Below are 12,339 nucleotides of genomic sequence, written 5' to 3' on the forward strand. Positions count from 1 at the left end.
AATACCTATTTTCAAAAAAGAAAAGAACTAGAATACAGACAATTTCAGGTCTTTGTTCAACTGTGATATTATGCAAAGTCCTACAAGAGTAATGGAGGGAAAGACTCCCAGCGTTCAGTACTCAGACCAGTGCTTTTCAACATATTCATCAATGATTTGTATATGGGTGTGAAAAGTGTACTGGCCAAGTTTGCGGATGGCACCAAATTATGGGGGAGTATGGTCATGCTGGAAGAAAGGCTGAGGATACAGGCTGACCTGGACAGGCTTGTAAGGTGGGCAGGTCAAAACCTGATGATGTTTAACACTAAGAAATGTAAAGTACTCCATCTGGGGAGAAATAATCCATAATATACTTACAGGCTTGGCAGTGCTACACTAGCTAGCACTGCAGCTGAAAGAGACTTAGGGGTCATGACAGACTGAATAAACATGAGCTACCAGTGCAATGCTATAGCCAGCAGAGAGAACAATACACTGGCATGCATCAACCAATGCATCTTGAACAAGACTAAAGATGTCATCCTCCTGCTCTACTCAGCATTGGTGAGGTTGCAACTGGAGTACTGCATCCAGTTTTGAGCACCGCACTTCAAAAAGGGTGTGGAGAAGCTTAAAAGAGTACAAAGGAGGGTCACACGAATGATTAGAGGTCTGGAGAGCAGGCTATATGAGGAGAAGCCGAAGGACATGTGACTGTTCAGCCTGGAGAGGAGAAGAGTTAGGGGGGACTTGGTGGCAGCCTATAAGTATATAAGGGATGTACATCAGGGGCTGGAAGAGCATCTGTTCACCAAGGCACCCCAGGAGAAGACAAGGAATAATGGACATAAAACTGCTAGAAGATCACTTCAGATTGCATATAAGGAAACACTTCTTTACAGTTTGAGTGTCCAGAATCTGGAGTAGACTCCTCCCAGAGTTGGTCTGTAGATCTTCAAAAGATGACTGGATGCACACCTCTCTGGGGTCATCTGACCCCAGCAGTCTTTTGTGCCTAAGAGCAAGGGGGCTGGACCTGATGATCTTGTCCCTTCCAGCCCCAACTTTTATGAATCTGCGAATAATGGAGAATATGGAGGAAAACAGAAAAATAGACAAAAGACAACATGGAGTTTTTTTCAAGGAAGATCACATCAGATCAATTTCATATTCTATCATAGAATAACAGGGCAATTCAGTGGATCTATTCTATTTAGATTAAGGAGAATCTCTGGAAAGGAAATTATTAGTTGAACTGAAGAAGATGGGGATTAATACTATAAACATAAAGGGGATAAAAAGTTGGCAAAAAGGGAGACTATAGTAAGTTATATTAAAAGAAGAGTGGTCAGTTTGGAGAGAGTCTAATCGCAGTGCTTTTCAAGATATGGTCTTAGGATCTACCTGTTTAACATTTTAATTAACACCCTTAGTATAGGAACTAGATGTGTGCTGATGGAATTTGAAGATGACAAAGCTGTTGGGTAGTATGGGTGTGCGAAACGGGCTGTATTTGATTTGGATTCAGATTTAGCCCAAATCGGGGACAGTGATTCAATTCGTTGATTCGTATCACTGTCCCAGTTCGATTCAGCAGAATCTGAAGATTCAGTGCTGATTCAGAGAATCAGTGATTTGGCCATAGACACAGTTTTAAATGTTTTTTCAACATAGCTCATGAATGCTGCAATGCTGGGGTGGATGGATCATACCATGGGAGTGTAGGCCCCCCCCTCCCCCCCCATGCTCAGTGGTGAACCTGGAAGTAGACTGGAAGTACTTCTGGTCCACTTCCAGGTCTGCCGCTGAGAGTGCAGCCCCCCCCGCTCAGTGATTGGCTATGGGGGGACACTGGGTGCCCCCCCAGACCCAGGAGGCACCAGTCACCGAGCCATGGCGGTAGTGGGGGAGCCCTGCGCACTCCCGAGTGGACCTGGAAGCAGACTGGAAGTGCTTCTTGTCCACTTCTGGGTCTGCTGCCGAGTGCACTGGGGAGCCCCTCCCCACTTCTGTGGGACACTCCATGCACCCCAGCATCACAGCATTCACGAGCCATCTGCTACCTAGAGGTATGTAGAAAAAACATTTAAAGCTGCGTCTGTGTCCAAATCATCAAATCTTTTTGAATCTCTCCGAATCAACTCAGAGGGTTCTGGTTTGATTTGGGGAGATTAAAGAGTCTCTTGATCCGATTCAGATTCAGAGATTTGGCCACCGAATCGGGCCAAATCTCCACCGAATCGAGTCAGGGATCAAAGCTTCGCACAGCTTTACTGAGTAGTACCAACATGGGAAGATGCTGAGTAGTACCAATGCTTCTTATAATCATATAGGAAAAATTTGATAACCTTGTGGACTGGAACAGCAGAAATGTTATGAAGACTAATCCTAAGAACTTCTTTTGGAAGATGAGGACTGACAGGCTGAAGGCAGTGGGGGAAAAGAGGGTACTGGTTGTGCCCTTATCTCCCCTGCTCTTTACCTATGGTACATTCTAGGATTTTTAGTTGTTCATAGGCTGCTTTGTGCCTCTGGTGCATGAAAGGAGTTGAAGTGGATGATCTTTCAGACTCTTTGGACAAATACTTGCCTATATTCAGAGGATTGGATTCAGTGGCCTTGGAGAACATAACAGTTTTATGTCCCTATGTAAATAACTGGATTAGAAATTAAATACAGTTTCTGGGATGAGTGTTTGCTGAAGAAAAGGTGAAGTAGAGAATTCATAAAAGTAGTATAAATTAAAATTTGTATTTCTTTTCCTTAGTTCCAGACGGAGTGCATCTCAGGTTGTGTATGTCCTGCTGGATTGATTGATGATGGCAGAGGGCACTGTGTTCAGGAGAAGGATTGTCCATGTATTCATAATGAGAATTTTTATTCTTCTGGAACAAACATAACAGTGGATTGCAACACCTGGTAAGATGTTGTGATCTTTCAGTCTCTCCTAACATATTATTTTTCTTGTGGTGAACAAAGGATAATGTTAGGATATAAGAATTGCTCTTATGAGCAGTATGTAGATACACAAGCTTTAATTCTCAGGTCTATTCTGGTTGCCCTGTGAGTGTGAAGGTTAACTGAAAGATTCCTTTTGTGAAAACTTAGCTAATACCATAAATATTGAGGTAATAGTCTCTGTTCATCTTAGACAAAAGTAGGACATTTTAAGAGGAATCACTATAACTTTGCACATCTTAAACCCGACAGCTTAATGAGCTAATGTAATCAGGACTCATCATGTTTTATACCCAATGGCTAACATCACATCTGGCCACCTTTGACACTTCTCAGTGCAAATGACTAGGCACCCATTTGTAGTAGGAGCAGCCTTTGGCGTAAGTCCAAAAGAAAGCTCAAACCCTTGCTTCTGGAGTGATAAAAAGATGCTCTGCCACCCCACTTGGCTACCCCACTGCAGCATCTCTTTGTAGTAGGCACCATTTATTGAATAAAAGTGCCATTCTGGGGGTAAGACTGATAGCAGAACCAACAACAAACTAAGCAAAGCTAATAGCTATACTATAAACTTAATCATGGACTTAATTTTTAGTGCACTAGTCCCACATCATGACTGGTGAGGAGGGAGTGATTTGTAGTGCCCTGCAACAGAGAGGTGATTATAATACATGTTATAGACTCCATATGGGTCAGGGAATTGCATGGTTCAGTGGTGTACCACACTCATTGAGTACCTGGTGGGGGGGCACCAGTTTGCTCACCCCACTCACCTCCATTCTCCCATAGTTACATAGCTTAGTGTGGTGCTGCATTGCTCAGCTCCTATGGCTAGTTAGAGGCAGCCTCCCTGCCACTGCAAAGACTGCTGGTGTTGTTGGTGGTGGGGATCCTGGTGCCCCCTCATAGTCAATGTCTGGGACATGTGTTTCCCTTTCTCTGCCCTAGTTATGCTACTGCCATGCTTTGTCCCCACCTTTTCAAACAATATATATAAAGATGAAACTCTTTTACTCTACCCCTAGTACCTGCCAGAAAGGAAAGTGGAGCTGCACTGTTGGTGATTGCTTTGGGACTTGCAGTATATATGGAAATGGCCATTATATTACCTTTGATGGAAAACAGTATGATTTTGATGGAGACTGTGAATATGTGGCTGTTCAGGTAGGTTCAGTGGGAGCAGTAAACAAAAGTGAAAAGTTGCTACAGAGCCATTAACTACTTTTAAAGGATCGATCAATTTGGTTCTAAGCTTACCTCTCTCACATCCTCTTTCTCTGAGGTCACAATTTATAGGTTTCTACTGAGCTAAATCCCATATTTGCAGAAGATCTGGGATGCATGAATAAGCAAATGGTGTTTTCAGCTTGCTGAATGAAAATCTCAGCTGATGAGGGAACTGCAGATTTTATGAAAATAGGCTAACTGGGGAATGAGAACTGTTGGCTAATCAATATTGTTCCAAAACAAGTGGCTGATTCTGAATTCCAAAAATGAATTTATTTATTTTGGCACGTATGACATTTTTTCATTGAATAGTCCTACTTATTTCTAGTATTTGGCAAACAAATTTAATATAGAAAAATGGATAGATATGCATATATTGATAATGCAGATACAGAAATTAGCCATCTAGCTACATCTGTCTAAGTAGCAGTAATAGACTAATTAAGTAATTCACATTAAGTGAATAAGTTTAAAATATTTTTAGGTTAACATAAGAAAAAAATAAAGAATATGATTTCTTTTATTTATTTATATTTTGTGCTTCTACTTTTAATAGGATTATTGTGGTGAAAAAAATTCCAGTGCTTCATTTAGTATCCTTACAGAAAATGTCCCTTGTGGAACCACAGGAGTCACCTGCTCAAAGGCTATTAAAATATTTTTAGGGGTGAGTATTGACAAGGATGAATTCATACCTAGTAGGCAGCTAATCAAAACTGCCATGCATATGTGGAGGAATCCCTTGACATTACCCTTCAGAGGGGACCAAGTGGGGATGAAGGGATCTATTTTTTTTCCTTTAATTCAACATGTTTTTCTTGCAGGGAAGGGGACAATGAATGGGTTTTAGAGACAGCCTGGGCCTCCCTTTTGAGGGAGGAAGTTTAGTTTGGAAAGAATAATAAGGGTGTGGGAGATTCTCCTAAGTGTGGCAGGAAAGTAGGATGTTAGGGAACATAGTTTGTGGGGAAATTGTTGTGGTAGGATGTTAAGGAATACAGTTTCAGGGAAATAGTTATTTTTATTGAATATGGGCTGGAAACCAAGGTTGGGTTGAGCAGGGCCAGATACTCAACTTGGTCTGAGAAAGGGAAGCAGGAATGGGTGAAGTGGGAAGGAGTGGTTTGCTCCTGAGTTTGTTTTTCTTTTTTCTTTTCTAAGTGGAGGTTTTCTTATATTAATATTTATTTTGTTTCTATAATTCTTTTTTTTCTCTTTTATTGAAAACTTCCCTGAGCCTTTTTGGGAAGGGTAGCATATAAATCTAACAAGTAAATGAATATCTAGTTCCTTAAGGCAAGTGAAATCTGAAGCCCCCAGTGAAATGGCTTAGAATCAGTTACTGGGACTTGTTGCGGCTCCATTAAGGTCCATGGAGCTATGCTGATTTCTGAAGAGTCAGCTTAGAGGTTTTTCATTGTTTCAAAGTCCATCACCTTTCCTTCTCTAATGTCTTGTCTTGTTATAAGAGATTACGGGTTGGGTCGATATCGACCTGGAAAGATGTGGGCAGTGGAGTCCCAGGCTCAGTCCTTGGACCTGTGCTGTTCAGGTCTTCATCAGTGGCTTGGATGAGGGTGTGGAGAGCACTCTGTCCAAATTTGCAGATGATACCAAATTATGGGATAAAGTTAACGTACTATAGGATAGGGAACAAATCCAGGCAAATCTGGACACATTGGAAAAGTGGGCAGAACAGAATAGGATGCAGTTCAACAAAGACAAGTACAAAGTGCTGCACCCAGGGAGAAGGAATCACCAACACACCTACAGGCTGGGGGAGGACCTTCTCAACAGTACAGCAGCAGCAGAAAGGGAGTTGTTGAGACTAAGAGGAACATGAGTTGTCAAGTGATGAAGTGATCAACAAGGCTAACCACACTTTATCATGCATTAGCAGGTACATGACGAACAGGTCCAGGGAGGTGATAGTTCCCCTCTATGTGGCATTGGTCAGGCCACAGTTGGAGTACTGTGTCCAGTTTTGGGCACTGCACTTCAAGAGGGATGTGGACAACCTCGAGACGGTTCAAAGGAGGGCCACTCATATGGTTACGGGCTTGCAGGCAAAGCCCTATGAGGAGAGATTGAGGGACCTGGATCTCTTCAGCCTCTGCAAGAGAAGGCTGAGAGGTGATCTTGTGGCTGCCTACAAATTAATTGGGAGAGGAGGGAAGGTACAGCAAGGAATAGGAGATGCTCTGTTTACCAGGGCACCCCCTGGAGTAACTAGGAACAATGGCCACAAACTGACGGAGAGCAGATTTAGGTTAGACATCAGGAAGAACTTCTTTATGGTAAGGGTTGCCAGAATCTGGAATGGACTTCCAAGGCAGGTGGTTCTCTCCCTGACCTTGGGGGGTGTTTAAGAGGAGGCTGGACATGAGCCTGGTGGAGTCAACTGACCCCACTGCTCTTTCCTGCTCATGCAAGGGGTTGGACTTGATGATCTACTGAGGTCCTTTCTGACCCAGACATCTATGAATCTATAATAACCAGTGCTATTACAACCTTGCCCTTTTTATTTTTCAGAGGACCGAACTTAAGTTGCAGGACAAAGAACTTTTGGAGATTAGAAAAGATCATGGTGAGCATGTGAATTATTGGACTCGGAAAGTGGGTCTGTATCTTGTTATTGAGGTCAGCAATGGTTTGATGGTTATCTGGGATAAGAAGACGACTGTTTTCATCAAGCTGACCCCTTATTATAAGGTAAGTGACCCTGTGCCTACTTTCTAAAATATTTTATTATAATGATTAAGGCACACTATTATAACAAAAATGAGCAGTTACTTTGTAACTTTTCTGGATCCATGAACTTTAAGGTTCAGATCCACAGAGGGCCTTAGGACGTGTGTAGATGAAATGGAGGCCCTAAATTGAAGTGGTGGGTTTTTAAAAACACCACTTCAATTTAGGGCCCTTTAAACCCCCGTATCATGCACACACTCACATACCCGGCAGCTGGGAGGGGAGGGCAGGTTGCTGGTGGGCAGAGCGGTCCCTGGGCAGGACGGGGTGGGGGCTGGTGCTTCCCTCTGTGGCAGTGGTGACCCCCCCGAGGTGGCACCTGCCCACAGCACCCAGCTCAGGAGGTCCCAGGGGAGCACCGCAGCTGCAGAGGGAAGCACTGGGCCCCCGTGCAGCTCATTTACACAGGCAGGCTCCATTGGGGGGCAGGGGGGAGATCAGGCTTGCTGCTTTTTTTGGGTGGAGCCTGCCTTCCTGGGCTGCTGCAGGGCTTCCTGCAGAGCTCCTGAGCTGCTCGGAGCCTGGTGCTTCGCTCCACAGCTGTAGGGGCACTCGGAGGAGTTCTAGTTTGCTGTACTCCAAGTAATTTAAGGCGCATTACACTGCCAAGTTTCCTACAGCAGCTGGAATTAATTCACAATATGCCGCTGATGTGTGCAAACACCGGCACCATTAAAGTGGTGCAAAAGCATTTAGCTTGCTTTAAAGTGTCTTGCACACATGCCTGTCATTTCGTCTTCCCATGGCCTTAGGTGCAACAGTTTTCTAATCAGTAAGAAAATGCTATAAAGAAGGTTGTGTTTATTATTACCCAGGACACTTAAAAAAGGACAAAAAAAAATCATTTTCAGCAAAAAAGATGTATGATGGATATAGACAATTTTCCTAACTGTTAGAGCAGTGAAACACTACCACATGCTACTAAGGGACACTGTAGGATTTCCCACATTTGGGATTTTAGAAAGTGGGGTAGAAAAACATCTGATCCTGCTTTCATGCAGGGGGTTGGACTACATATAGAGTTCAAGACCCCAAGGAAGAAAGAAAGAGGAGAAGTAAAATAGACACTGAAACTTCAGGAAAGAAGACTTGGAGAACTGTTAGGCAGGATTCACTGGGAGGCAAGTCTGAGGGGGAAATGTAGTCTGGGAGAGCTGGCTGTACTTTAAGAAAGCCTTGTTAAGAGTGCAGAAGCAAACTATCCCAATACAAAGAAAGAATAGGGGGTGTAGCAGGAGGCGGGCCTGCCTAAAAAGTGAACTTCATAATGAGCTGAAACTCAAAAAAAGAGTCATAGAAGAAATGGAAACTTCTTATTACCAGAGAAGCGAATAGCAGCATTGCATGAGCATGCAGGGAGAAAAATCAGGAATGCCAAGACACAATTTGAGATGCAATTAGCAAGAGATATCAAAGGAAATAAAAAGTATCTACAAGTATATCAGAAGTGAGATGAAGACTAAAGAAAATATAGGTCCCTTACTGAATACACAGGGCAATCCAGTAATGGATAATGCAGACAAGGGTGAAGTTTTTAATGCCTGTTTTTTTACTTAAGTCTTCACAAATAAGATTGGCTACCAGATGACAAGTACAGTAGGCAGCAAAACAGGGGACGAGTTACTAAGCATAGAGTAGTGAAAGAACAGGTTTAGGCTTACTTAGGGTAGAAACAGACATCATTAAATGAAGTAGATTACCTGTACTGGGATGTGTCTCAGTACAGCTGATCTGCTTCAGTGGGTGAAACACACATCACCCCTTGTCCCATCTGCTGTTGCTATGAGACAATGGGTGACATTCTCGTGGGGCATGATGATCCTGTGCACCCTGGGAATTCCCACACAGGATCAAATCTCTCTTGCCCTGGAAGTGCCTGTCTGGCTTTCCCCACTTACCAAGACATGCCCCTTGGATCTCTGGGATGCATCTTGGTAAATGGGGAGAGTTGGGGTTTCGTTGCTTACTAAGATATACCCCTGGGATTTCTGGGTTCCATTTTGGTAAACTGGGAAAGCTAGGCAGGTACTTCCAGGACTTGAGGGACCTGCTTCTGTGCAGGAATCCCCAGGGTGCACAGTATCAAAGCCCCACAAGCCCCTGGTGCACCTGGTTGGGATGGTTGGGGAGCACAGGTAGCTTCAGGCTTCAAAAAATTCTCATGCAATAAAGTAAACAGACACCTACAGCTAAAGAGCAGCACAAATTGATACCAACTTCATAATGGCCACATATGTAGCATGCAAAGGGATGTAGACATCTATTTGCTTAGCTTGTTTGCCACCATAAACATTTTATGATGGCACAAAGGTGACAAAAGGTGATGTCTGTTTCCATCTTTAGTGAAACTGGATGTTTTGAAGTCAGCAGAGCTAGATGGCATGCACGCTAAGATGCTGAAGGAATTGCCTGAAGTACAGTAGCAAAACTGAGGGGTGTGCAACTGGGGAAGGAGACTCAGGTATTGCCTTTGGAGGCAGGACGTGCAAACATAGCCACCAGTGCAGTTGGCAGTAGCACTACCATTGGCTGTACAGCGGTCAGTGCTGGTCTGCATGTTGTCACTGCCCAGGGCGTGGAGTAGCCCTGTTATGCCCCTACTGAGATATTTTAAGAGTCATTGACAATCATCTTTGAGAATTTGTGGAAGACATATGAAGTCCCAGATGACAGTAAAATGGCAAATGTAGTGCCCATCTTTAAAGAAGAAGAAAAAGGATCCAGGACCAGTCAGTTTGACCTTAATACTAAAACAGATTATGGAGCAGGTCATCAGGGAGTATATTTTTAACATCTGGAGGAGAAAAAGTTTATCAAGAACAGTCAGCATGGATTCATCCAGACCAAGTCATGCCTGGCCAACCTGATTGCCTTCTATGATAAGGTGACAGGCTCTGTGGATAGTGGGAAAGTAGTAGATGTGATATAACTTAACTTTTGCAAGTCTTTTGATTCTGTCTCCTATTGTTATATGTGGACTAGTTGGGAATGATGCAAATAGATCAAAATGACTCCAACTTTAACACTGAACACATCAACTGTTGAAGTTGAAGCAGTTTTTGCATCTGAATCCATGAGCAGCTCTATGATTTTGAAAAGGGGTATGCAGATAGTGTGGTGCATCATCCCATAAAGCACAGTCCATATCTTTCTCCAAGAAAAAAAGAAACTAGAAGCTTTATTAATATGGGAGGGTGCTAGGGCTATATTGTTCAGTTTAACATTGAAGCAATAATAAATATAACTTCATTGCAATGAGTTTAAAACAGTCTGCAGGGCTGTGGAGTAGGAGCTTCATTACCAGAAACAGCTAAGACATTGCAGAAGAAAGGCTGACTTGAATAGTGGAACATCAGGACTGTTAAATAGGAGAAAGGGTCTTTACTAGTACCAGTAGAATGAAGAGTTTAGAAGGAATCAGGTGGATTTTAATGAATCATTAATTCAGTTGATGCTCTCAGTGCTGCCTCACTAGAAATGCTGCTGCCACTGCCAAGCAGTTGGTATTAAACTTTGGATGGATCAGGAACCAAAAGGGAATGCAACTGCACCCCCCTCCCCCAGATCTGCCCGTTTCCATCATTCCCAGCTTGTTTTGAAGCATTCCCCTTCTGAAATGGATCCAAATGTACGTGTGTCTGTACCCTATGTTTTTTATTGCATTCTGACTAGATGGGTGTCAACTAACAAAAATCCCTTGAGACCCCCACTATCAAGTTTTAGTCAATGTCTTACAAGAAATACTTTGCAATGTTGAAATATACCTTCAAGATAATATGTCTGGTCATCAAGACCAACACTTGTTAGAAATAAACCTATACAAATAACATCTCAACGTTCTAGGGGCAAGATTTAGGTATCTGATTTACATTTATGACAGCAGTAATCAAAAAGCTTCTTGTTTGCCACTGTACAGGACTGAAAATTGTAGCCACTGTTTGGATCATTGCAAAGTAAACATAAATAAACACACACACGCACACATTGGGGGACAGAATTGGGACCTGTTCCTGACCAGCAGAGTTCCCAGCCCCAACCCTGCAAACTGGGTGGAGACTGGGAAGCTTGTTCCCTACTCAGCTCCATGAGCACAGAGCTGGGTAGGGGACGTGCTAGGGAGCTAGTTCCCTGCTCAGCTCCATCAGTGCAAAACTGGGGGGGGGGGGAACAGGCTGGGGAGCTTGTTTCCTGCTCAGCTGCACAGTGTGGAGCTGGAGGGGAACAAGCTCCCCAGCTTGCCCTCCCCCCTACCCCCCAAGTTCCATGCTTGCAAAGCTGAGCAGGGGACAAGCTTCCCAGCTCAGATCTGGGTGGGGAACAGGCTCCTCAGCCCCCCACAGCAGGGAGCTCCCAGTGCCTGCCCTGTACCGTGGGGCCAGTGATGAGATACCCTTATCTCCCAGTGCCAGTTCCACAGTCGCAGGGCCAGTGCTGGGAGACCCTTATCTCCCAGCACTTCCTTCGTGGTCATGGAGCTGGTGCTGGGTGATAAGGGTCTCCCAGCCCTCTGCTCCCTGATTGTGATTTCAGAGCAGGGGGCTTAGAGTTTCCTGCTGCTGGGGCAGGGGGCACAGTCCCCACCCAGGCTCCTGTGGTGGAGCCTGCCCTGGCAGCAGGCAGCTTCCGGGGGCAGGGAGCAATCTCCTACCCCCTGGTGGACGGCTGACCAGAAGCAGGTTTGCTCTCTGTCAGGAGTCTACATGAACGCTATTGTGACATTACTAATCAAAAGTAAATTTGCTACTTGCATTTGCAGGTAGAAAATTTACTTGCGATTAGCAAGGTTTAGTGCATAATAAGCATGCGTACGTATAGACACACATGCTTACTTCACAGTAAACTATACTACTACCCAGGTAAGCACCTCATGTACATGTGCCTACTTCATTAGGAATCTGTGCTCACATACCAGGTTAAACTTGAACTATGACAATGTGTTTTGAAAACAAACCATCTGCTTTTCAGGGCAAAATCTGTGGTCTGTGTGGTAACTTTGATGACAAGTCCAACAATGACTTCACAACAAGGAGCAAGCTGCTTGTAAACAAAGCTCTGGAGTTTGGGAATTCTTGGAAACATGACCCCCAGTGCCCTGATGTGACAGCAGAGATCCAGCCCTGTGATGTGAAACCTCATCGAAAGTCGTGGTCACAGCTCGAATGTAGTCTTATCAAGAGTGATACCTTCAAAACATGTCACCCCAAGGTAAGCAGTGCAAGTGAACCACTGCGTGGGTAGGTGGTCCAGAGGAGGCTAGATGTGCAAAACTGTAGGAAGATATAATCAGGATAGTCCCAGGCTATGACTATACTGCCACTTGAGGTGTGATGGCATCAGAAACAGACATTTCCAAGCTTGCTTAGCTTGAGTATCGATCACAGTGAAGCTGTGGCAGCACAGGCTTGGGCATGGGCTGTACAG

At 44.1% G+C, this 12,339-nt stretch overlaps 1 protein-coding gene across 1 annotated transcript in view; it reads left to right on the plus strand.

Moving 5' to 3' along the window:
- Window positions 1-12,339, plus strand: part of MUC2 (mucin 2, oligomeric mucus/gel-forming) — a 98,057-nt gene that overhangs the window by 24,575 nt on the left and 61,143 nt on the right. The window contains 5 exon segments of the mRNA XM_059721337.1: window positions 2,750-2,901; window positions 3,966-4,104; window positions 4,724-4,834; window positions 6,700-6,879; window positions 11,884-12,123. Coding sequence (XP_059577320.1) covers window positions 2,750-2,901; window positions 3,966-4,104; window positions 4,724-4,834; window positions 6,700-6,879; window positions 11,884-12,123 — 822 coding nt within the window.

This window comes from Alligator mississippiensis, chromosome 2 (genome assembly GCF_030867095.1).
Source record: "Alligator mississippiensis isolate rAllMis1 chromosome 2, rAllMis1, whole genome shotgun sequence".
Classification (NCBI taxonomy): domain Eukaryota; kingdom Metazoa; phylum Chordata; order Crocodylia; family Alligatoridae; genus Alligator; species Alligator mississippiensis.